The following is a 26,137-nucleotide window of genomic DNA, read 5'->3' on the forward strand; positions in this document are numbered from 1 at the left end:
GACAAACTGCATGACGTGTGGAGTAATAATAGTAATAAAGTTGGGATATGTGGCTTTCTAAACGTTCCAACAGCGCGCCATTATTAGACCTTCACGAATAGTATTTTTTGAAAATTTTGCGTGTTATGGTTCATGCTTTCGGGTTCGCATTTTGTTTGTCCATGACTGTACAAGTAACCCTCCCCAAACCGTAAAAAGGGACTCAAAGACGCAAAGGCCAACTGAATTGAAATTTTCGACAACGTAAAAATAATGTCACCTAACAGTACACATAAAAAGAGTGTGAAATGAAAAATACTACGTTTCAGACACGAACTCGAGCGACGCGAACGGCTCACCACATTGGCGTTTTCGGAACCGAAACTGAATAGAAAAGCAGCCATTACCGGCGGGCGGACGTGACGTACGCGATGGAACGGAAGCGGCCGCGCTAGGACCGGCGGCCGCTCAGAGCCGCCTTCAAATGCGCGTGGTAGCGTCGCGTTTCGCACTGTTATTTCCACAGAAGAACTCCCACGAACGTTTGCTCAGGATAAGGGAGTTAGGCGCGATTCCGACATCGCGTTGCTATCAATCGATATGAAGTAGAGCGCACGACAGTTCTTTTTCCATGAGAATAGCTGCCGTTGTAGCAATCGTTGACATTATGAGTAAAAAAGTGGGCACTTATTTACTAAGTGAGTTATTCGTACGACATCGAGAAGAAGCTTTGGGTAGCCGGCACCTCGGCTGTGACATCACTTGCTTTGAAGGGAATAAACCGCACGCGGGCGGAAATCAATCACCATTTTTACAATACAGTACGTGCGAACAGCTTCGTGAATATCAGCCCAGTATTTTTCGCCTTGCTTCACATCGAGAATCGAATTATAAAAGGAATCTAAAACTATAAGCCAGCTTCCACAGCTAAATGATGAACTAAAACACGAAAAAAGTAACCTATGTACCCCCGTTTTCTACTTTCACCAGAGACATGTGCTGTTGAAAAGATTTTACTTTCAAGTAAACTAAATCTAACACTCTACAAAAGCAAATACTTCACTTTGGAGTTGAAAAAAAATCAAGTTTATTGCTTATGAGAGGAGCAGTTTTGTTAGCTTTCGCACTTCGCGAAGACGACGGTCGATATCTGTGCGGATATATTTGTCACCATGAGCAAGGGTGATTTTGGTTCACTTAGCGAGTGAGGCAAGAGGCGCACAAATGTGTGTACCCGCCTGTAAAACAACTACAGTTAGGTCGTCAAATTTTTAGAAAGGTCTAAGGTATCGAGGTGGCGTTGGGCCAGCCAAAATATGGCAAATATTGGATGTGGAAGTGCAAGTGGTCAATAATTTATAAAATATCCTTTTTTTTCTGTGGTAGATGCAATGGAAAATACAAATGTAAGGCAAGTGTGCTTGTCGCGCTAATTTTTAAGTAGAAATATTATTTTCAAGAAAAAAGAGTTTTGCTAGCTGCAGAACGTTCGCAAGCGTGTGAATAGTTCGTGGGCTTCTGATCTCTTTTATTTCACTGAAAAAAAGGCGGATATTGCTACCTATGCGATTAGTTTGAAGCATGTGATGACGGCGGTACAGCGCGGTGGTGTAGCAGAGAAACCCCGGGCGAACGCGTTCCTGCGCCCGCCAGAGCGCCATGCAAGTCGCCGGAGAAGCGCGAGCTCCACGGGACAGGTTCCACAACATCCGTCACACGCCGCTCGGAACTTTTTTCGTCGACTCTCCGCCAGGTGCAAACGTCGTCTGCACGGAGCTACTTTGAACGACGGTACTTAGGGTGCTGTGGGCTTACGAAGCTTAGGATGTCGCCATGGCGATTTTAAGAGCATAAACTACTTATTTAGATCAAATTTGGACAGATAAAAATTTCAGTGCAGTTGTCCTTTAAACCCTAAGCTAAGGCTTGTTTTTCTTGAAAAACTAACACGAGAACTCATTTGTGGCAACCGCCTCTCCCGCTTTTTGCAGAATTAGAAGCAAACTCCTCTAGGGAACTTACCTGGCGTGAGCCTTCGATGGTTCCAGCCGATCAACTAATCTTGGAGATATCGGCTGAAGAGACAGTGGCCATCGACGGCGAAAGTATCCTGAAATGCCTCCCTAAGGTACCCGGATCAAGTGTTGAGTGGTAAGAAGCAGTCGTAGAAAGCCAAATGAGCGCCTAATATTTGAAATAGAGAAGGTTGATCATATGTGACATTTGGGAGTAAATAGCAGCAGGCTTTTCATTGTTTATATCTTGTTTCTAAACTCGCCATTGGTGGGCAAAACGCGAAGTTCTTAAGTGAAGTACATTGCTGGCAGGAGCAAAATTATTTCGTATTCTAGGGAAACGTGAGGATGAACAAACAATGTGATATCGCTAACGCCAACGTTCCTCCTCATACGTCACGCAAGTGGTCGCTGTTACAAGCAGAAATGAGAGCTGACTAAAGCCGTAAATGTCTTCTCCTATATTCGAACGCTAGAGTCCCATCTGCTAGAAAGGCAGAAATCCCAATCGCCTTTTATTTTACAATTCTTTTTGCAGCCCCTGTTTCCGCTAAGTAGTTAATGAACATCAATGATACATAGAAGAAGGCATCGTTAGCCTTCCTTTCTGCCTAAAAAGTTGGCAAACATGTAAGGTGCCATTCAAAGTCTAAAATTAAAGCGTGCAACAAATTTCTCGAACGACATGCTGAATAAATGAAGACGCTTGCACAGGCATCAAGTTAAATCGGCACAATTACAATGCAAAAACCAACAGTTTGACCTTGCCTGCTTTTTACCTCGCCTAAATATGGGCTATTTACGCCTACAACAACGATGTTTACAGGCTAAGCCATTGATAAAGCTACAGCGAGACCAAAAGCGAAATGTCAATCTGGAGTTCTGCCTAGTGCCCTGTATTTTTCAGCCAGCGAGTAATTTGTTTTGCATGCGCGACTGTTCGCTGGTCAGATTAAACGAATTCCACAGGGATTTTCCTCTAAATGAGACATGTTTCAGATATTTTTCTCATAAGGCATGACCCCACGAAGCATTGCAGCTGATTTATTGAGCTGCTGCGGGCCTCGCAGGATAAAGAACGACTCGGTGCTAAACGGTACAATGCCTTTACCGCAATTGTACCTGGTGTCCGTCGGCAAGCTTTGGATTCGGCGAATGCATTCCGGTCTGGCGGGCACGTATACATGCGTGGTGACTACAAAGGTCCGGAAGGCAATAGCCACTCTGCACGTCGTCATGACAGGCCCCAAGCCCTCCAATAACTGCAGCATCTGTGAGTATAGAGGACGCACAGTCGTTCATGAAAGATATTTTGTGAAACTTTCACTTAAAGGAGTACTGACACCAAATTTTTACGCATAAAAAATGATATAATTGGCTTCAGTAGTTTGTACAGATGCCTCACAGAAATTTTTGCAGCGATCCGAGGCCGGAATCACATCTAAAATCGATTTTGATTTTCCAGGCCGCGAGCTTCCACAAATCGGCAGCACTAGCGAAATCGCTTTCGGCGTGACGAAACATCAGCCTGCCTGTCTGGCCGGTTCAGGGTGACGTCATATAGTCGTTTTCGGAACCGGAAACGATATCCTGCGCTGCTGTTGTCGGTGATATTCGTTTGTGCAGGAGACGTGGGCGTAGCTGTATGTGAGCAATGCTTGTAAACGTTGCGTGTTCGACGTCTTTGCTCTTCAGTTCGTGGCCGGCGCATGGTGTTCCCTTGCACTGGTGCCGAAAACTGCGCGGTGCCGGCACCGCGCGGTGCGCGATGTCGACGGGCACCGCGGCGACGTGGCGGTGCGCGTCGCCGAGCTCGCCCAAACTGTGCTATGGCAAGCTCGCGGTATGCGAAGTACTGCTCGTGGAAGCCTGTCCGAGCAAATCGACGAAGACGCCAAGATGCATTATTTTCCACGCGACGACATGCAGAGCTAACGTGGACTGAGTTCGTGCGCGGCGGCGGCCGCAAGAACTGTCGCCCAAGCCAGCGGGCCCGGGGTTGCACGGGTCTCCTTGGGTGTTGGGAACTTTAGGCTTAGTATCGTGGCGACTATTTGATCGCTGGTATCTGTACAGCTGCGAATGACCATCCCTTACACAACTTTTCACCACACTATCATCCCCTTTTTCGCATATGGAGCTTTATTTTGGCAATAATTTCCGTTTCAGCGATCGGTGACCAAGACATCTGCCGCAGTCTGTTTTGATTCTAGCACGCAGGTGGCGCCATCTTTCGGCCGCTCGCCGCACCGCGCGCGGTGCCGGCAGTGCTGGGTCGGAGCGCCGAACCTCCGCTGACGGTCAGCGTAGGCTTACCCTCGCGGCAAATATCTGAACGCCGCTTTTAAATTCAGCGCTGATAACAACCCCCAGCACAATTTTTCAACACACTAACATCTACTTTCTCGCACGTGGAACTTCTTTTTCGCGATCAGATTGATTAGAAGAGTGGCGACAAGCTGTTGCTGTCACGGTCTGCGCCGGTTCGAGCCGCAGTGATATTAAAAAACGGACGACGGCGAAGACATCGCCGGCCTAATCGCCTAGCCAAATAAAGTTGTTCTGTTTGTCGGGTGGCAGCGACTCATCCGAGTCTGACGATTCAGACGACATGTCGACTGCGCGGGCGAGTGCGGACCATGTGCAATCATAGCAGACGATGCGGCGAACGCATGGAGGAAAGAAAAACGTCCCTGACGTCACGGGTGAGAACGGGACGTAAAGCTGGCCCGCTTGCAGGCTGGCCTTCGAACGGCCATTTTCCCGCGCGGCGACCAAATTTGAAATTGGTTGCAATAAACGTGCTATAATTAATTCTGTGTTGGCGGCTGACGGCTTTCGGTTCGATTTTCGTAATTACTGGGCCAATATGTATTCTTTACAGCATAAAAACGGAAAGCGAGAAATTTCGTGTCAGTACTCCTTTAACAATATTGTATGGGTAAAAAAACCATGCAGCGGGTAAAAATTTTTACGCAGAGTAAACTTGGAAGATTCCTGTTAGCTGTGTCACATCGCTGAAGAGCATGTGCAAACGAGGTACTCTTTGGAGGTGACTTCCACATACGGGCACGCGGATGATAAAATAAGGGGAGAATCACATTTTATCCGGGCAGCCAGTGGAAGAGCTCAGCAGATATTTCGAGCAGAACCGTATATTCCGCAATGCGGAATTAACGTGGCAAAGCTCGGCGGTTGCTGGTGGTTAGTAGTGGCAGGATGTGAGCGGATACTTCGTATTAAACGGTCGATCAGTAAAAGCATTAACATAATTTACAACACCGAATCGAAGTTTGTGCAGTTTTTCATATCGCCCTTTTCTCATTAGTGCACAGGAGGAACAGAACTCTTTCTTCTTTGCTCCGACAAAAATACTAACCTACACCAGCAGCAATTGTGGTGCACTTGTACTTCTTGCTTTGTTGCTGCCTCAGCAACCTTGAATTGTTGCATCCCGTCACAGTTCAGGGACGGAGGGAGGTAACTCCCTGCATGCTCCATTTCTTCCCCAACAAGGAATTTGTTCCCCCTCAGACAATATAGCTGCTGACTCTTTGTTCTCAGAGAAAAAAATTGATAAATATATCAGAGCAATTGCCAAACCAATTGACTACGTTCCCGACTGCAGACTTTCTCAGGGGCCCCGTAGACCAGGAGATTCAGCACAATCAGACGGCAATCATGCAGTGCACAGCGCATGCGCTCCAACGTCCTTCGTCCGATGTCACGGTCAGCTGGCTGCGTGACGGCCTACCTTTCCCTATTAGTTCCCGCTACGTGGACATCGGCAACGGACTTGTCTACGTCAGGGATGTCATACCCAGTGACTCAGCCGTGTATACATGTGTGGCCACTGACCGTCGGAACAACTGCACCGTCCGGCAGTCGGCCCTGTTGAGGGTGCTGCCTAAGGTGGACATCGAAAAGAGTGAGTATCGCTGGAATGTGAACGCTTGCCTGTCTATGGTGGCACCTTCAACGCAACCCTCTAATTATAAAATTCATAAGCCATTCTACTCTGTGAGGGCGGGTGACGAGCGAAGCTGTTGTGGGTTGTCATACCTGAACCATTCGAAGTGCATTTATAGGAGTATTAAATACCATAGTCTTTCTTGGGCGACTTAAACTAAGGAAATTTGGTCTGTCTGTCTCTTTCCCGATTCATCTAGCTGCAATAGGATAATAAAATTCCTGAACGAGAAGTTTACATAGGAAAAACAGTTCGAAACCACTAAATATGGTACCATTATTCATACTTGTCAACATTGTTGAGAGAGAGTGGTATTTTTTTGTTAATGTGGTGATGCCAAATTTGGTAATTTGGTAACGCACAAATTTTGGTATGCACAAGTGGCCTTCGCAATGTTACCTTAACTGAAAATAAATATTTGCTAGATGTTTGCTATACCAAGTAAAAGTACGCGTTGAAAACAAGATTTCGACTCAAAAATACAAAAAAAAAAAAGATGTCGTGCCCGAGCCAACGCCTCGTGGCGTTATTCCAAATCCAACCGTAACGAAAGGTTCCAACAGATGGCGCGCAAGCAGCGGAACGGGGGAACATTAAGGCTGCATTCAGATTCGCGGACAGCTTGGTAGACAGCTTACCAAGCAGTCTAACTAGACGTCTCAAGGAATAAGATTTGGAACAGCGCAGCGGTCACGGACGTAACAGAAGCGCAGACCATAGAGTTTCATACTAATATATACTAGAGGGAAATCTGTCGCTGTTTTCGCGGGCCGCCGTGGGCGGCGCCATTGCCGCTAGCGACGTTCCTCGCCTACTTGGCTTAGCTAGCCATATGGCTTCTTTTTTGTCTTGAAGCCAAAATCAACAAAGAGGGCAACATTTTTTTCTTGTTCAGGGTGCATGAAACGTATACATAATCACTGACAAATGAATCTCTCTGGAGTTTCAATTTTATAATAACAAAACAAATTTGATGAACCTTTTACAGTAATATTGTTGCTTTTTGCAGCCAGAGCCCACTCTTCAGCTCGTTCATGAGCCAGGCCAAGGACAAGTGGAACGTGCCTGCCTGGTACATGACGGCACGCTCGCCGAAGCGCGGCTACCGTAGACAGTGGAGCCAGATTTCCCTTTAGTGTATATTAGTGTGAAACTCTATGGCGCAGACGACAACCTCGTAGCAGAAATGTTGAGAAACGCGAGCCGCAGGTTTCGTAAATAATTATGCCGTTATTATTACAAAAATTACGGGATATAAAAATCAAACAAAATAATCTTTACAACTAGTAAATTTTACTAGATATTGCAATAACAGAACGAGTTAGTTTGTAACAACATTATTATGCAAATAAGTGGCGCTGGCGTCGTTTTTAAGTTTAAACAGGAAGGTAGCCTGCATCATTGCTGACTTCGATGCTGCCTCCTAGAAGTAGTCTTCGTTGACTGCTTCGTTCGAAATAGAACGGGGCTTAACTTGGCGGACTGTCCGCGAAGACGGAACGAAGCCGTCTAAAGGGTAAATTGGAACGCACTCTAAATCGACTTGAGCGTTTTTCCACCGTGCTTATCGTGGGAGAAGCGAGACTGGAGGGGGAGAGCGTGAGATGTGGCGGGGGAGAATAGAGGCATTTTCGTGGCAGGGGCGACGGCTTTTGTAGCGAAGCGAGCAGACACGCGGCCAATTTTCTCCATCTCGCTCTTGAGAGTACGCGGTGGCGTGCACGCAGACATTTGCTGTGTATCTGAGGGTAAACTGAATAAAAAAACAGTGCCTACTGATAACTAATGTACATGAAATGCATATCCAAGTGTAAACGACACAACCGATTCAATAGATAGATAGATAGATAGATAGATAGATAGATAGATAGATATATAGATAGATAGATAGATAGATAGATAGATAGATAGATAGATAGATAGATAGATAGATAGATAGATAGATAGATAGATAGATAGATAGATAGATAGATAGATAGATAGATAGACAGACAGGCAGACAGACAGACAGACAGACAGACAGACGGCCGGCCGGACAGACGGACAGACAGACGGACAGACGGACAGACAGACAGACAGACAGATAGATAGATAGATAGATAGATAGATAGATAGATAGATAGATAGATAGATAGATAGATAGATAGATAGATAGATAGATAGATATGCTGAGCACAAGGTCGCGGGTTCGATTCCCGGCCGCGGCGGCCGCTTTTCTGATGGAGGCGAAAAGCAAAAACGCCCGTGTGTGCGAGATTTCGGCGCACGATAAAGATCCCCAGGTGGTCAAAATTAATCCGGAGCCCTCCACTACGGCGCGCCTCATCGCCTGCGTTGCGTCGGCGCGTTAAACCCCACAATCAATCAAATCAATCAATAGATAGATAGATAGATAGATAGATAGATAGATAGATAGATAGATAGATAGATAGATAGATAGATAGATAGATAGATAGATAGATAGATAGATAGATAGATAGATAGATAGATAGATAGATAGATAGATAGCTCTTTACTAGAGAAGAAATCCTAGAGCGAGAGGATTGCCAAAATAACACCGACATGCTACTGGACAGGGGACAGGGTATGAGAGGATAAAAAGGCCCTAGATCTGTTTCTAGATGTTAGTTACGACATGTGTAGGCGATAATACTTGCACATCGCTTAGGAAGTTACAAAAGCGTTCTGCTTCGTCTTTATTGACAAACACTGTTTACTTACTTTTCCCATTAGCACTGTCTTTACCTTGACTTCAAAACGACCCGTTTTCGAGAAATATTTAGCCACACAAACAGCCAGACCGGGCTTCGCTTTACACGCATGGGCTCCACAGCATATTGACAGTTTTACAAATTTAAAACGTTTGCTCAATGTATTTGAGGCACACTTAATTATTTGAAGAATAGAACTTTGCTTGTCTGGCATATCGCGAACACTACCGCTGATAAGAGCGCTTCGTTTCTCTTTCAGTCTGCGGCGTCCCACGCAGGGCCCATTCCAATGACACCGAGCCGCACATGCAGCACGGCAAGATCGTCGGGGGGAGGAATTCCATCGTGGGAGCCTATCCGTGGCAGGTGAGAGCGCCAGATTTCTTCGTCTCCCCCACACTGTAGTGTATTGCACTGCAGAGCGCGACAGGTCGCCCAGCAGGTCTATGAGTATATATGGCTCGTATTCGTGTGACTTCTGTGAGGCCCATTCCATTGTCGAGGACGGACGCAGCTAGGGCCCTCCGCATACTTGGCCGGGAAAAAAAAAATCTCTCAATGGTCAACAGAAGAGTTCACATGTGCACGTACTGGTGCACTTGACCCGTACCTGATACGTCCCCTTCCACTAAGCCTCCCATGGTCTGCAACAACTGTTCTTTGCGGTCTCTGGCTGGGGGTGGCATTCACAAATGCTTACTGGTACTTCATAGGAATGGCAGCAAGTGAGGAGTGGGAAACGTGCGACACACCGGAGACGATGCACCACGTTTAATGCGAGTGCACATACTTGCTCGGAAGAAAGACGCTGCGCTGTCTACAGCAGCGAGGAACCTAGACTCTGGGCGGCCATTTTCGGAGGAGAAGATTCTGTGTCACTGGCCTTGTCTGTCATCCGCGGAGAAGACGATTAAGGAACTCTTACGCTTTCTATGGGCCATGAGCTTAAACTATAGACTATAGACTGAAAGCCTTCTGTGGCAATCACTGAACGTGAACGTTTAGTGCTTCAGCGCTGGGCATACCTGTCGGCTACAATTTTTCTTCATTCTTTACTTTCTGTTTTTGCTGATGTACCCATTCCCACGTGAAGAATAGCAAACTATAGCTCTAGCCAGATTAACTTTGCTGCCTTTCTTTTCCTTCCTTCCTTCCTTCCTTCCTTCCGATATTTGGGCGCAGCATCAGCGCACTGATGCTGCGCCCAAATATCGCATTAAGGAGTATCGTAATCGCCAGCCACTTTGTTTTTCGCGTCCTCCGATGTGCTGTTCACACTTACCAGTGTCGGTAGATGCGAGAGTGTGCCTACGTCAGCTGTAAAAATAGCCAGTACCTCTCCTCTTCCTTCTTTCTGCGCATGCCTGTGGGGTTGTGTCGAAGGAGTTTTTTGCGTACACGGGACCGCCAGATTTTTATCTCGCCTAGCCATATAAAGCTTCACTTAAAAAAAAAACTGTGGTTGATTCCTCTGTCATAGGAATCAGAAAAACACGAAAGTGAAATGTGCACCGAAATCTGCAACGAAATGAGCATGATTTGCGGGTCGGCGGCTGTCTTGTGGGTGTGCTTGGCGAGTGACATCCTGCTGGCGGGTAACTTCGGAAAAGGTGTGCCGGCGTCATTTCCGTGACGGATATGACGTCAGTGAAATCGTGGTGTATCCCGGCATAAAACAGGTTCGTGTTAAAATAGAAAACCCGAAAACGAAGAACCCTAAGTATAACGTACTCTTAGTACTAAAGGTTGCTTCCCCACAAGAAGACCCTGTGTGCAGTGGTGCAACCTTTACAGGCCGCTTGCTTAGCTGTACTGGCGTCATCCGTGACGGATATGACGTCGGTGAATCTCTGTGTATCGCGGAATAAAACACTTTCGTGTTAAAAATTGGTGCAAACTACAGCCGTTTCCAGTCGGCTTGCACCATGTTTACGGATTTGCGGCAAAAAAGTTAACTCACGCTTTCCCGTTTCGCCCGCAGGTGATGTTCTGGACGGATATGCGCAAATCTTTCTGCGGCGGCAGCTTGCTGAACGACCAGTGGGTGCTGACGGCGTCCCACTGTTTGAAGCGAGACGACCTCTACATCGACGAAATCGAGGTGAAGCTGGGGAAATACGACATTGAGGAAGTCGAGCCGCAGCAGGTTGTCACCAAGATCGCCGACGTCTACTATCACCCGTGAGTGAGGGGAAAGTAAAGCCTCACTTAAAGGCCAACTGCACTCAAAAATTTTTTTTGTCCAAATAAGTAGTCTATGCTCTTAAAATCACCATGGCGAAATCCTTAGCTTCGTAATCACAAAGAGCGCTAGGTACCGCCGTTCAAAGTACCTCCGAGCAGACGACGTTTGCACCTGGCGGAGAGTCGCCGTAAACAGTTCCGAGCGGCCTGTGACGGAGGTTGGGGAACCTGTCCCGTGAAGCTCGCGCTTCTCCGGCGACTTGCAGGGCACTCCGCCGGGCGCAATGATGCGTTCGCCCGGGGTTTCTCTGCTACACCAGCGCGCTGTACCGTGTCGCCATCAAATGTTTAAACTAACCGCAGAGGTAGTAATATCCCCCATTTTTCTCAATGCAAAAAAAAAAAAAAATGATTAGAAGCCTAAACCTATTCAGGCGCTTGCGAACATGCTGGAGTTAGCAAAACTCTTTTTACTTGAAAATATTATTTTTACTCAAAGAAAAAAATAGCGCGAAAGGAGCACTTGCCTTACATTTGTCATTCCTACTGCATTTACCACAGAAAAAAAAAAGATATATTATAAATTATTGACCACTTGCACTTTCGCGTCCAATATTGGCCTCATTTGGGCTGGCCCAACGCCACCTCTATCCTTTAGACATTTCCAAAAGTTTTACGACCCAAAAAGAGTTCTTGTACACGCGGCTATAAACATTTGTGCGACTTTTGTCTCGCTAACTAAGTGAACCAAAATCAGCCTTTCTCGTAGTAATAAATACACCCGCACAAATATAGGCCATCGTATTTGGGAAGTGCGAAAACTAAACTGCTCCTCTCCTAAACAATAGATTATATTTTTGTTCCATTCCCAAGTGAAGTATTTACTTTGAGCGTTAGATTTAGTTTATTTGAAAGTAAAACGTTTTCAACAGTACCTATCTCTGGTTAAAGTAGAAAACAGCGGTAGATAGGAAGTGTTTTCGTGTTTTAGTGCGTCATTTAGCTCTGGAGGCGGGCTTATAGTTTCAGATGCCTTTTATAATTCGATTCTTGATGTGCACACAGGGGAAAAAATACTGGGCCGATATTCACGAAGCTGTTTGTATGTAATGTATAGTAGAAATAGTGATTTATCTCCGCCCGCGTGCGATTTGTTCCCTTCAGAGAGGGCGATGTGATAGCCGAGGGGTCGGCTATAATAAAAGCTGCTTTTCGATATCGTATACGAGCAAATAGCTTTGTAAATCAGGGTCTGCTTTTTACTTGCAATGCCAAAAATTGCCATTCCGGCAGTTATTATGATGGAAAAAATTACTGTTGGGTGGTCTACTTCATCTCGATTGATAGCAACGGGATGCCGGAATTGCGCCCAACTCCATTATCATGGGCAAACGTTAGTGGAAGTTCTTCTGTGGAAATAAAAAAGCGAAACGCGGCGCTACCACGCATTTGAAGGCGGCTCTGAGCGGCCGCCGGCTCCGGCGCGGTCGCTTCCGTTCCCTCACGTACGTCACGTCCGGCGCCGCTATGGCCGCCTTTTCTATTCAGTTTCGGTTCCGAAAACGCGAATGTCGCGAGCCGTTTTCGTCGCGCGCGTTGATGTTTGAAGCGCAATATTTTGCATTTCGCACCCTTTTTATATGAACTGTTATGTGACATTATTTTTACGTTGTCGAAAATTTGAGTGCAGTTGGCCTTTAACATATACGCACGTGTTTTCTTCAGTCTTATAAGAAGCGATCGCAGTCTGCGGCTAAAATGGTGTTGCGTTTCTCCAGCCAAAAAACAACTTTGCCATTCCTTCCTAAAGAACGTTGAGGGAAGCGCGAAAGTTTTCTCACATCAAAGCTGGGTCGAAAGTGCGTCCAAACCTTCGCCAAGAGTGCGTCCAATCGATCGTCAAACCTTCAAAGACCCAAATCGCAAACAAAGAACGAATCGATGCGCGGATTTTTGGCGCACTAAGTAAACGCATCTACGAACGATATAAATGTATACCGGTGCGTGGTTTATGAGATAAAGGTGTATTATTGCACTTCTTCTTCATGGTCGATGCGTGTGTTGTCTAATCTAGAATCGTTTTTTTTTCGAGATTTTCAAGTAAACGTTTTCAAGCGCGGTTTCACGTACGCGTCGTGCGTCCAGAGATCTGATCAGAGATTTTGTTTCAACCAAGTGGTCTATGGGAAAATACAGTTTTTTTTTTTACAGAACGCCATCGGTCACACAATGAAAGCTTTCGTTTGAATAAATGCTTGGTTACATAATGCCGCGGGAATACCGGGGCAACGCCTTCTCGAGGCATGCACCACACATCGGGAATGTAATCAATATTGTGCGATCCCCCCGTTAATGGGGCGTGCCATGTGCGGTAGACAACTTTTTAGACTGAAGACGACGGCGCTCAAAAGCACATCCATCCTGCGCTCGTGTATTTGAATCAGTCTGCCGTCTTCGGGCGACGCCTTCAAAGTGTCCGCTTTGCCTGGTTCCTGTAATCAGGCCGTTCACCTCAAACTGGTTCCGACCACCCGTTATCGGTCTACGGCTTGCGTCTGCGTCCATCAGGAGCGAACGACTGCAGTTTGCTCTGAAGTTTTCGTAACAATTGTGCACCGACAAAAGGTGTGTTTAATACTGACCTGTTTAGTGCACGTGCCCAAAGAGCGATTGTAGCAGTATATACACGACAATACAAATAAAAAGACTACGCACTCTTAAAAAAATGTCGTGGCACTTACTAACAAAACACCAACCAGTTACTTGTACCAGTATAGACTAGCTACTTAGTGCCTTTACTATTATCTGGTCATGCATAATCCAATACAAAGCTACGCGTGACAACGTGGATCAATACCCGCCGCGGTGGCTCAGTGGGTAAGGCGTTGCACTGCTGAGTACGAGGTCGCGGGTTCGATTCTAGGCCGTGGTGGCCGCTTTTCTGATGGAGGCGAAACGCAAAAACGCCCGTGTGTACGAGATTTCGGCGCACGTTAAAGGTCCCCAGGTGGCCAAAATTCATCCGGAGCCCTCCACTACGACGCGCCTCATCGCCTGCGTTGCGTCGGCGCGTTAAACACTACAATCGTCGACAACGTGGATCTGCTGGGTGCGCAGCACGATAAAGACACATTTAACACGCACATATCACACGTATACAACCAAGAAATAAATTGAGCAAGAAAACCAACGAGATATAGAGAATTTATTAAAAACTAGTTACAGCTAGGACCCGCTGTAGTTAGCTACTACACGGTCGACAGAGCACAGGATTTATGCAATGTGCCACAGAGGAAAGGAAGTGAAGATCACACAAGTTCACAAAACAACTAGTACACCGCACCGAAGGTCCTTTACATTAATGTCCGTGGCACGAGACTCAGACACCATAGTTCACGCGTGGGAGTGAACATAAAAACCACAACAGTTCACAACGAGATGCACGAGGAGAGCAAGTATAACTCAGTTATCTCAGGCATACATCTGCTCTTATTGCTTTTATAGCCAGCAGCAGAAAGTCCTTTGATAGACTCAGTGGACTAGTCGCAAAAATCAAATATTTTAGCGGTAACTTTAGAAATATGCATTTTAATGTGAGCATATACAAGTCAGCATGCGGATTTGCAAAAGCTTTTTAATCGTGATTTGGAGTGGTAAAAGTGCTGTAGTGACTATGTTCAATAATTCATAGAATTGCGCACTATCAGTGAATGTTAGTATCAAACAAGCAGCTGTTACTAAGTGCACGGTCTACACTAGTAACGGTACCACATTTAGTGGCAGAACCTACGTACCATTCGGGGGGTAGTGAAGTTCATAAGGAGTTAGTAAATACAGCCGTTACTACCATTTTACGAGCTTTTTCGTTAATAGTGCGGGGGTACCTGGGCTTTCCCCTATGATGTGAAAATGCAGGAGCGTCACTTATCGGTGAGCTAATTCGCCGGGTTTAGTGTAGTTAAGTTTTGTGCAGCTGCGCTTAGTGTTTCTGCGTGTAGAAAGTCGTGGAAACCGCAAGAACTTAGCTCTTCTGCACGAGCAAGCTTCACTGTGTCCCATAGCGCGAGAAAGCGAGCTTTACAGCGATCAAGCTCTGCACGGGGCCTCTTAGACCACGGCTTCACTTTGCGTAAATGCATCACTCGTGAAACATTTTTAGGGGATATATAAGCAGTCATATCTAAATATGAAAGCCCACGACATTTTCTTGAATGGCCCACCAGGCAGAATAGTGTCAACATGTTCCAGCCACGACGTTTGGCCGACAGCTTTCGGCCGTGCTGTCTCGCTCTACACGGATGTGAGGGCGTCACGTTTTTCGCCAACTGAGCCTACCAACGCGTGGTACTCGGAAATCAAAAATCATTACAGCGTGGAAGCCCCGAGTGTGTTGATAATCACTTCGGGATTAGGGTGCCGTAGCAGAGGCCCCAAATAAAGCCGGTTATTCGTAGGCACAAGTGGGGGTTTTGGCGTTGGTACTCTTCAACGAAATCACGATCGCCTTCAACGACGGCTACCAGTAATGAACAGTAATTCGTGACCATTTCGTTGCACAATAAAGCATGTTGAAGGGCTAGTTAGGTTTGCTCTTTAAACGACAAACTGCGCACACGTACGGGAGAAGAAAAAAAATTAGCACCAATCCACCCCGTGAATGTGGTTGGGAAGCAAAGCTGTAAACGATTACCCATGCGAAGTCACTTAAATTCACTCGCATCGCTCTACAAATAGTAAAACCAGACAGAAGTGAAATGCACTTAATCACGCCATTTATTACTTCAAAGAGGTATTCTTGGTAAAGTTAAATCAATGCATGATGCATGAATGGTGTTTGGTTGAGTTGTATTGGTGTAGCAGAAGAGTGGAAACTTTTTTTATAAGATTAAAGTAAGCTCCAACCCGGTGTTAGACGATCTGACTTCTCCGTCTCTGCGCCGCGGACGGAGGCGACGAGATTTGCGGCAGAGAAGGAGGAGGAGAGGAAGAAATACTTCTGTTTAGATTTCTGAACGGCCCAGAGTGCAGCCCTGGGGAGTGATTCCTTCTTCTGTGGGGCCCATATGCAGTCCGCGCAGCCTGGGTTCTGTCCACCCGCTGAAGCTGGGTAGGTAGAGAGGGCCTGGACAGCAGCATCTCCCATTGCTCTTGTTGGGTAGTTGACGGAAAGGAGGCCATATGCAGTCCGCGCAGCCTGGGTTCTGTCCACCCGCTGAAGCTGGGTAGGTAGATAGGGCCTGGACAGCAGCATCTCCCATTGCTCTTGTTGGGTAGTTGACGGAAAGAGAGGAGGGTGCTCAGGGCTAAAGTCGCACACCCCGATTACGGAGCGGAGTGTTCCTACTTCTGAGCAAAATTTACATTCAGCGTCGTAGCGATTCGGATACATTAAGTGAAGACGCGTAGGCTGTGGGAAGGAGCCCGGATTGTATGAGCCGTACGGTAGTTTGTTGTCCTCTGGAAAGGCCAGGGTAAGGCGAATGTAGGGTCTGTCTCAGAAGGCGATAACGCTGGGTTATCTCCCTGAACGTGACAAGCGGGTGACTGTCCACGTACAGCTCCATAGCTCGGGAGGTAAGAGCGCAGTCTTGTTGGGTGGGCGTATTTGTTGCCCTCCATTGAAGCGTGAGGGGGTGTCCAGATGAGCTGAATGGAACCGTTTGGGCAGTTGTTTTTTAGCACGCGCAGTGTAGGTCAGGACACCAAACCCGACTGGTAATTCCAGTAAGCTTGCTGGGAATCGGTGACTACCCTCTGAACCCCCGGTTGAGTGAGAGCCAAGGTGATGGCTGCCTCTTCTGCTGCCGTCATTTCTTGGGTCCTAAGCGAGGTACACGCAAGGAAATCGGTTCTGGAGGTAGCCACGATGATGGCGTATTGCTTCCCTCGAGGTTTGGAGGCGTCTGTGTAGATTACTGCATGATCCGCACCGAGGGTGTTGTTTAGCGCTTGAGCCCGTGCATTTCGGGTTACCCTCGTCATGTGAGGGGTTAATATTTCGAAGCAAAGGGAGCATCTTTAGTTTTAGTCGCCAAGAGTCTGGGAGTACGTCAAGCAGAGTGACATTTGGGCTGCTCCGCCAATCTGGTGAAGCATGCGGTTACGCACCAAAGTTCTGAGTCGGTCCTTCTGGTTAGAAAGGTGGCCTTCTATCAGCTCTTCGACCGTGTTGTGGAGCCCCGTGCTAGCAGCCTCTGTGTTTACGCACTCATGAGAAGACCAATGGCCTGCTCGACCGCCTTTCTAATCATTATATAAAGCATCTTCTTGTCGAGAAGAAGACAGGGGGTTGACGTAAGAGACTGTCGAGAGGACAAAAGCTTCAATTAATCGAAAGGTACCGGATTCCTTTAGGCCTCGCTTCTTGGTGGCAACTCGCCTGATCATGTGTATGATTTGATTAATGCTGTTTTTGAGGCGCTGCAAGGAGACGTCACTCTTGGTTTTAGCCTCGATATGTAGGCCGAGGATCTTGATGCTGAGGCTTGGAGTGATGGCCTGGCCATGAAGGAGTATTTGAATGTATTCCTTGATTTGGCGTGAGGGCGGAAGACAAGAAGCTGGGATTTTTTACGTGAACACTGGAGGCCACAGGCTTTAGCACGTTGGCGTACTAGAAGTGAGATGCCATGCATTGGTGTGAGCTTCCTTTAATTTTTGTAACTCTTAGCACATGAGCAAGGTGCGCACAGGGCCGCTAGACGGGCGTGAGTTGTCGCGTGACGCTTTTACGTGGCATTCAGCGAGAACGCAGGTGGTAAACCCGTAGATTGCTTGGTGAGTACACCACCTGTCTTTCCCGTCTTCGCTTGGGCTCGTAGCCAAATCGGTAAGACAACGGGCTCTCGCTTTGTTAGTCTATTAGTTCCAGGTTCGATTCCCGGCGGTTCCATTAAATTATTTTATTTGTTCGCTGCAGTTTTCTGGTGACACCAACGGTCGCGAAAGAACCCTTGGGGGGTAGAGGTAAAAAGCTTTGCTTTAAAAAAAGAAGTGGCAGGACGAGCGCAGTCCTGTTGCTTATATTTCCTTGTTCCGTCCGTGTGCGCAGTTTTACGTTTAAGGTTCGTGGCACCACGTGTTTCTGGCGCAGCAAACTGAAATTGCGTAACATAGCACTCAATAACTGCATTTTGGATAGCATGATTTGTACCAGCCAAAGCCTGTGAGTCTCCTACACCGCCTCGCTTTTTTTTTCACAGGAACTTCGACGCTGTGACGTTCGACAACGACATCGCGCTGGTTCTGCTGGCCAATCGTGTGTCCTTCACGGACTACATCCAGCCTGTGTGCCTGGGGGATAGTGCGTCCATAGAGCGCGACTTCTTCACTACGCAGGACGTGCGATTGGGCACGGTCACCGGTTGGGGCCAGCTCACTGAGAGTGGAAACGCTCTGCCGCGTTTCATGCAGGAAGTCAGGCTGCCCATAATTGACCACGACACCTGCAAGAGGTCGACCACTTACAAGGTAACCGCTTCGCCGCTAACCACTTCTTGTAATGGGACTACACGAACACATGTTTTGTTTTCTTATTTTAGAATCAAGGTTCTTTATTACATTACTCGACTTTATTCATGCCCCGAAGGAAATTGCTTTCCACGAAAAGTGACCCCAGTTACTGGCAACCTTTCAAATTTCCCGTTGAACAGCGTCAGAAGTGACGTCACTGGTGGAGTGTTATAACCGAGTATTCGTCGTGTTAACTCTACGCTAGCCTTCAGACACTGCCTGCTAAGGAATAGCACGTAAAAAAACATCCCATGAACCTTTTTTTCTCTTTTGTCGATTTTCATGGCTGCTGAAAATGTTATGCACTGGAATTGTAGGGGGTTGTTAGGTAATAACTGATGATATTTATGATGTGACCAATCGGAACCACAGGCAACGAGATACGCCATTGCACTGATGACGTATTTCACGTCAAAAATGCCCTTCGCAAAAGCTGACGATGATGAAGCGAAAGAAAAAAAAATGGCTCCAATCCACGCTGTGAAGGTGGTTGGAAAGCAAAGCTTTAAACGACACCCACAAAAATTGCCCATTCTACGTCACTTGGATTCACACACGTGGCTCTACAAAGAGCGAAACCAGAGATTCTGCCAGCCGTTACCTGGAATTCGCGGGGGCAGCGTCCCGAACGCAGCAGCAGCGTCGGCCACGGCCGGGTTAGAGCTGCGGACGCCGCCGCTGTAGCCTGGCCGTGAGTCGGGAGAAAGAAATCGGAGAGGACCGCCTTTCGAAGGGTGAGACAGCGGTACCTAGAAATCCTGATGTGCTAGCTGGGGACACACCACCGCACGGCACAAGCACAGATAGCGAAACAATTGAGCTTGTGAGCTCAGTGATTCCCATTTATACCGATTTACTCTATAGTTAGTTTACGAAGTTTGAGAATTGCGAGAAAGCTGAGGGAACTTTTATAATCGCTATATATCAGAACCGGCTACTCATTTCGCCTTTTGTAATACCTGTTAAAACACAACCGAACCGGTATTCACCAATCTAGAAAACGGAGTCCCATTCGTGGTAAGCAGTGCGCAAAAGTTTGCGTGATCTCTACATTTTGTTTTCCCACCTTGCAAACACATTCTTAACGTATCTTTGCCGTACGACCACTTAATTCCGTCGGGTGCGGGTTAACCAGGAGGTGCTGTCGAAGAAATTAATCAAGCCGTGCGAAGGAAGCGCGCAATGGACGCGAAGCTGCGCCAAAACAGGCCTAAAACAACCGCTGCTAAAGCAGACGACAAAGCAATATCGCCTACGCCGCCGCTGGCGAGCAGGCGCTTCCGCGCGGGAAACGGTGGGTAAATTCGCCGTGCCATCTACAGTGTGCACCACGAATGAAACCCTCCGCACTACCCCCTCTCCCCCGCAGCCGCGTTCGCCGCGTTGGGAGTTTGTTGTCCCGCACGCCACGAAAAACCGTTGGCTGATAGAGCTGGAAAGCTTTGCTTTAAAAACTCTTTCCGTTGTCGGAATCGAAGCTGGGTTTCTTGCGTTATGAAGCCGACGTCTATCCCATTTCGCCAGCCGGGCATGGTCGGCGTATAGGTCGGATTTGGACGGGGTGCATGTACGAAGAAAATTAGACGGAAAAATCATGCACCCCCTTGTCTAACGACGACTACGGTTTGCCGTGAAGTTTTCTTCGTGCGAAATCAAATGGTGAGGGGTTAAAGTCAAAGCCGCGGCGATCAAAAGTCTAAATTGCGGGTGAGTCAAAGTCAAAGCTGAACAAATTCAAAGTCCAAACCTTCTACGAACAAGAGTCCAAACTCAGACGACTACCAAGGAATCCTTCATGAGAAAGCTTCGCGCTCAACCATCATCATCTTTAGATGATGTGGTGCATGATTTAATGTTTGGGGCACAGCCGTTGGCTACGTGTTGCCAGCACCCGCAGCTCGCACGAGCTGGTGCCTGGGTCATTAGGCGACTTTGCTTTGTTGGCAGCATGGATTTGTCACTTGAGTGCATTGTGGGGAACCTGAACCACCATTTGCCAAGGAGTGCAATAATTGCCATCGGCTTTATCGCACAACAGCTGTGTTGTGCAAAAAGCCTAACTCCCCCCTTTTTTAAAACAGCGCAGCTATTTGAAGGGTCTTGAAAACAGGCGCTGAAAGACGTTGACTGAGAAAAGAAATACACAGGACGAAGCACGTCGTCGTGTGTATTTCTTTTGTCAGTCAACGTCTTTCCACGCCTGTTTTCAAGCTGAATCAACACCAATTCGCCCAACTTTCCATCCTATGGGGCCGTATGCAGAATGAAGCAAACACAAGTTTGGTTCAATCGAACGATTGTCTTGTTGCTCAAATTTGAGCAACGCGCAGATTGCTCAAATAAGCTGTAAAATTAGGAAAAAAGGGAATGGCCATGCGACCCACTAGCTCATTTGTCCCAACAGAACCTATGGTGTCATATGCCGAGCTGTGCGATTGGCTGAGGCCAGCAAAAGCAAACGCAAATTAGGCATGGCTTACAAGTTTGCCGATCGAGCTATTCGCGCTTAAGTGTAATGCATGTTATCTTACAGCAGTAAGAATGGTGGAGTAAAAAAATGAAAGTTACGAAAGTACACGTAAACAGAGCAGTACCAATGCGCACTGCTATTAGTACTGGACACACTATGCTTGTTTTCGCTGCACAGCAGTCCGCTGCTTTGGAGTTGTCTTACACGTCACTGACCGATAGGCGTAAGCGACGTTGTCTCACGTTACCCTGTTTACCGAGCATACTTCATGTTTCACAAAACGATCACTTTCTACCGCAACAAAAACAAGCCAGGTGCAAATACGGTCAAAAACAAAGCAATGGTGGACAACGGTCTGCTGCTCAGTATGGCAGCGCCATCTGGAAGGACGGACGGAGAGCAAGGCTCAGAAGCCTAATAACGCAGTGGAAGCTTGTTTCAATACCCACTCCTGTGACCTCATGGCAGACGTCATGAAAACACGCGATTTGGCGGGAGAATCAAAATTTTAACCTAAATTTATTAATTTCACAGTCAATACGGCGTCATTTGCTGCCGGATAAGCGCTGGGGGCACCATAAAACACGAAGTTTTTTGAATAAAACAAGCTTGCATTTTGTCTGCATGGCCCTTTTAAGCTTGAATCACAGCCATGCCTGGCGTTCCTCAAAACTCGGCGCAGAGAATTGGAGAGGAGGAAACTGCTAGGCGAAGACGTGTGCGGGGAGAGTGGCGAGGAGGCAAGGAGCCGACGAGCAGGCGTGGGGAGTGCGCGCCTCGAGAAACAAAAAAAAAAAAAAGCGCTTTCCGTGGTCAGAATCAAACCTAGGTCTCCCACGCTATAAAACCATCGTCTGTCCGATTGCCCTATCATCGCATTCGGGGCGCGCAGCATTTCCTTTGAGGTCGTAGCGCGGGCGTTCGGTTCGGAATTTGACCCTCCGCGGTGGATCCGTTGCGCTGCTGAGCACGAAGGCACGGGTTCGATTCCCGGCCGCTGTGGCCGCTTTTCTGATGGAGGCGAAAAGCAAAAAAGCCCGTGTGTACGAGATTTCGGCGCGCGTTAAAGATCCCCATGTGGTCAAAATTAATCCGGAGCCCTCCACTACGGCGCGCCTCATCACCTGCGTTGCGACGGCGCGTTAAACCCTACAATCAATCATCAATCGGCTTTCGACTTTGGCTGAATTCAAGTGGACTTTGACTTTTAATTTCGAAAGTGTAGGCTATAGTGAAGACCACCAGCTCCGCTGCATCCCCAGTTTTTGCGTCTAGAAGGGAAGGTGGCCAAAGTTTTTTCAAAAGAAGTTCCATCTGCCGTGCGACGACGTAGACTTGCGCTTCTCCGCCCAGAACATCACCTGCAAGCGAAACGAGAAATCTTTATTTAATTCAGACTATTAGAAGCCCATTTATTTATTTATTTATCTATTATTTTTTATTTATTTACTTATTTATTAATTAAATAATTATTTATTTATTTGTTTTTTTACACGCAGCCACAGCCAAGCAGGTGTGTGGTTCCTCGTGGGTCTTTGCTTTCGCCACTGGCGTCCATCTGTGAATGTAAAGTTGTCCCGAATTATTTGACACCACCCTCCCCACCCGCCCCCACTTAGGCCGAGTCGCCATCCTTATGTTATTAAAGTTTCATTCATTCATTCATTCATTCATTCATTCATTCATTCATTCATTCATTCATTCATTTATTTACATATTTACGCACATTCCTTGCGGCAAAGCCAAACTTTTTTCGTGAAATATTTCCCACTTCACATATCTGCACATCCTTGTGGCTTGTTGATTAGTGTCGCAAGCGGCTTCTTTTAAGTTATTTGGCGTATTCTTTGTAGATATTACAGCAAAGCATAATAAAGCCCGAATACAAGCGGAATCCCTAAACTGCGCAAAAAATTATTCGGATAGGATTTCGAAGATACAGAGTTACCAACGGGGAGGAGCGTTTTTTTCGTGAATACGGGGATACCAACTCCCGCTTTGCAACAAGGGCCTCGTGTTCGATTGTTGAATTGAAGTTTCTGCAAGTTAGCTGGTAGAATTCAGGTTTCGGTACGACACCACTCTCGCGACTGACACAAAAAACTTCGCAGACCTTCCCAGTAGCTTGACTTATCCATAGGAAAGGACACGCGAATTCTCTGGCTAAGAACCCAGAGATTTTCGTTCTTTTTACCGATAGTCAAGAGGCAAAAGTAGGCCTGCCAATACCCGTCCGCGAGTAGATAAGAACAGTACAACCAATGTATGGATGCGCCCTGCAAAAATGCCTTTGCGGCTCCTTGAACACCCCTTAACATCTTCCACAACTCTTAACGCAGGTTACGGACAACATGTTCTGCGCTGGTTACAAACAAGACATCGTCGGTGACGCGTGCCAAGGCGACAGTGGCGGGCCCTTCGTGGTGCAGCAGAATGAGTCTTGGTACCTCATTGGCATTGTCAGCTGGGGCGTCGGTTGCGGCCGTCGGGACCACTACGGCTACTACACGAAAGTCACCAACTACCATAGCTGGATCAAGGAGAAGATTTTCTGAACGTTTCTAGCCACTTTTGTCATGAATATATATTGGGAGATTTGTGTTAGGCATTCTTCGGAAGATACTTTTATTATCTCGACGAAGACATTTCCCTCTATTTAACTTAGAAGCTTCACGGGTACGGAGCCTTTACAAAAGACGCCGCTTTTACAGAAGTCGTCGGTCGGAGGCTTTACAGAAGGCGCAACAAGCCAGGGGTCATTCGGTGCAAACGTTTCAAGTTTCTTGGTCGCCTATAAGGGAGGCTCTCGTTTGAAGCAAAAAGTGAAAGAAGCTCATTTGTGGGTATACTGGGTCTAAATGCTTAACGATGGAGTCTTCCGAAGATGAATGTGACCCTGTTAACCCACGCGATATAAAGGTTAAGAATGTACAAGGTAACGGGTTCAAATCAAAAGTTAGCTTTCAAACGCTGCTGCATTTGTTTAAAAAATGAAAACCCAATTTAGAGAACTAAAAAGGGCTAGAGAGGATGCAAAATGAGAGGAATGGTGACAGGCGCCATCGGAAATCGCATTGGGCGAAATAGGCGCATCACCGTAGGCCAGGCCATGAGAAGCGGTTAACTGACGATGCATGAATTGGATGGGCGCTGTGCTGCCATGTTGCATGAAGGGGGGGGGGGGCAGAGTTTGCAAAAACAAGCGCCTTGGCGTTCACAGAATTAAAAGAGTATGGTGGCCTGTGAAGGAATCCAAGAAACAACAACAACAGGAACAACAAGAAAAAAAAAAAAAAAAAAACCCCGGCAACCTACCACTACACGAAACCCTTGTTAGCGTGGCGCAGCAATTCTAATTCCAGTTCCAATTTTGTGCCGCCACCCCCCCCCCCCCCCTGTCCCGCACTTGCAACATTTGCATAAAATAATGTGGGGAACAAGACCTGCTGCAGCAGGGCTATGGCTGATTTAAAGCTAATGTAAACGAAACAAATAGGGCTATAAGCCAAATAAACATTTTTAAGTTTATGTTTTCAAAGTTCATTTCTAAGTTTATTTATTTTAAGTTTAAGCGGACCATATTTCTCTTATAATTTGGAGGTCTATAATGGCCAACTACATTAGGAACAAGGGACGGCAAGCAGAAAAATTTTCGAGGGAAGCGGCAATAAATTTCTTAGCCAAAAGCAGCGCAATTAATGAAAGGTTGGAACATCAACCAAAGCCGTGATTTTTATTTAATTCAGCGAACACAGTTAAATACTCTAAGGAATAATTTTGATGGGTACTGATACGTAATGGCTGAACGAAGTGCAAGAAGAAATCAATGCAACGGCGGACGGCGGCTGCTTTGTTTTTACACGAGGTTTAATGACCACACACTCTGGTAATTGACCATCGACGAACGTTTAAGGTAGAAAAGTCGGCGGGAAAAAAGGAAGGCCATTTGGACACAAATGACGCGTTATTGCAATGTTTCGAAGAATAAACCAAAATAAATGCACAGTCTTTGTGCACATACGTGTTTGTTATTAGTACCACTGCGCAATACTTAAAACATTCACTTACATGTCCAAAGCTGTCATTTTGGGACTGTTTATCTCGCTTCATTCTGGCCTTTTGAAGTTTAGTGTATCCAGCAGGAACGAAAAAACTGTTTCAGGAATATTCTCGACATTGGGGTTGTTTCGTTTGTTTGATAAGGTGAGTCCGAGGGAAGTGACTAGTACAAGTCTACTTCTAGGAGCTTCCCTACGTCCAGGCTTCCTGGGACCAAACAAATAACGTCTCATGGGTAACTCGAAAACAGTTCGCCAGGTGGACTCGAGCGAAGCTATAGTGACTGAACTTGAGAAATATTGTCCTACAGTTATCGGTGTGCTGAGGTACGAGTTATTAGAAGACTGGGACGCCATCCGCTTGTCTTATGGAAGAGGCGCACTGCAGCCCACCTTCTTTCATCCCCCCCTCCCTCCCCCCTCCCCCCCCCCCCAATTTACCCAGGCGCCTCGGACCCCCCCTGGATGGTTCTCTCAGCGAAGGTGCCAGCGTGCGCCAGAATCATTTTGTTCTCGTGCTGCTATACTACTTCTTTTCGACTGTCTAAAGTGCGGAGCACTTTTGGGGCTCGGCTTGTCGTAGCTCGTCTGGGGTCACGGTATCTAGCCACTGAGTAAGGCTGGGTTCAGACTGTTGCCGCAACTGTCGTAATAACTTTAAAGAATGACGTTATTTCAGGTCTCAGCCAACAAAACTGTGTCACATGCCCATTGATCACGATATGGTTTTTGCGTCGGTAGGCTGAACATTGCCTAACTCGTAACGGGTAACGCGGCGTCTCGCACCCAAACAGAGGCTTCGAAAAGATCACCGCTTCACTTGGTCGTAATCGAACCTGGCTCCCTCGTGTTGCGAAGCCGATACCAATCCGGCTGGGCCACACAGGCACACGTTACTCATATGCAAAGTGTTGGGGGTGATCGTTGCGCTGCTCCGTTGCCACGGACGCTGTCGTTGCAAGGCCGCAATTTTTGTTAAGAGTGTGGTACGTCCCCTTTTCATCGTGAGTTGAAATTAGAGTGAACTAGAATCACCCAGGTCTGTGGCTCGACACAAAAGACAGGAGACCGGACGAAGTGGTCGACGTGTCGTGCCGTCAAGTAACCGTTTACTGAAGGGCCGTCACGAAGACCACCGATCGAGTGTGTTCGATATATCGGCGCACGTTCGTTAAAGATGCCCAGGTGGTCGAAATGAATCCGAAGCCCTCCACTACAGCGCGCTTCATCGCCTGTGT

At 47.0% G+C, this 26,137-nt stretch overlaps 1 protein-coding gene across 1 annotated transcript in view; it reads left to right on the forward strand.

Annotated features, from left to right (window-relative positions):
- The window catches only part of LOC144138060 (mannan-binding lectin serine protease 1-like), a 45,995-nt gene extending 20,717 nt beyond the window's left edge, over window positions 1–25,278 (forward strand). Inside the window, exons 9-15 of the mRNA XM_077670134.1 lie at window positions 1,971–2,130; window positions 3,065–3,267; window positions 5,623–5,922; window positions 8,935–9,041; window positions 10,657–10,856; window positions 18,062–18,329; window positions 23,181–25,278. Coding sequence (XP_077526260.1) covers window positions 1,971–2,130; window positions 3,065–3,267; window positions 5,623–5,922; window positions 8,935–9,041; window positions 10,657–10,856; window positions 18,062–18,329; window positions 23,181–23,396 — 1,454 coding nt within the window. The 3' untranslated portion in view covers window positions 23,397–25,278. The remainder of the gene's footprint in view (window positions 1–1,970; window positions 2,131–3,064; window positions 3,268–5,622; window positions 5,923–8,934; window positions 9,042–10,656; window positions 10,857–18,061; window positions 18,330–23,180) is intronic.
- The last annotated feature ends 859 nt before the right edge of the window (window positions 25,279–26,137 follow it).

This window comes from Haemaphysalis longicornis, unplaced genomic scaffold (assembly GCF_048455015.1).
Source record: "Haemaphysalis longicornis isolate Haplotype H1 unplaced genomic scaffold, Haemaphysalis longicornis Haplotype H1 scaffold_5, whole genome shotgun sequence".
Lineage (NCBI taxonomy): Eukaryota > Metazoa > Arthropoda > Arachnida > Ixodida > Ixodidae > Haemaphysalis > Haemaphysalis longicornis.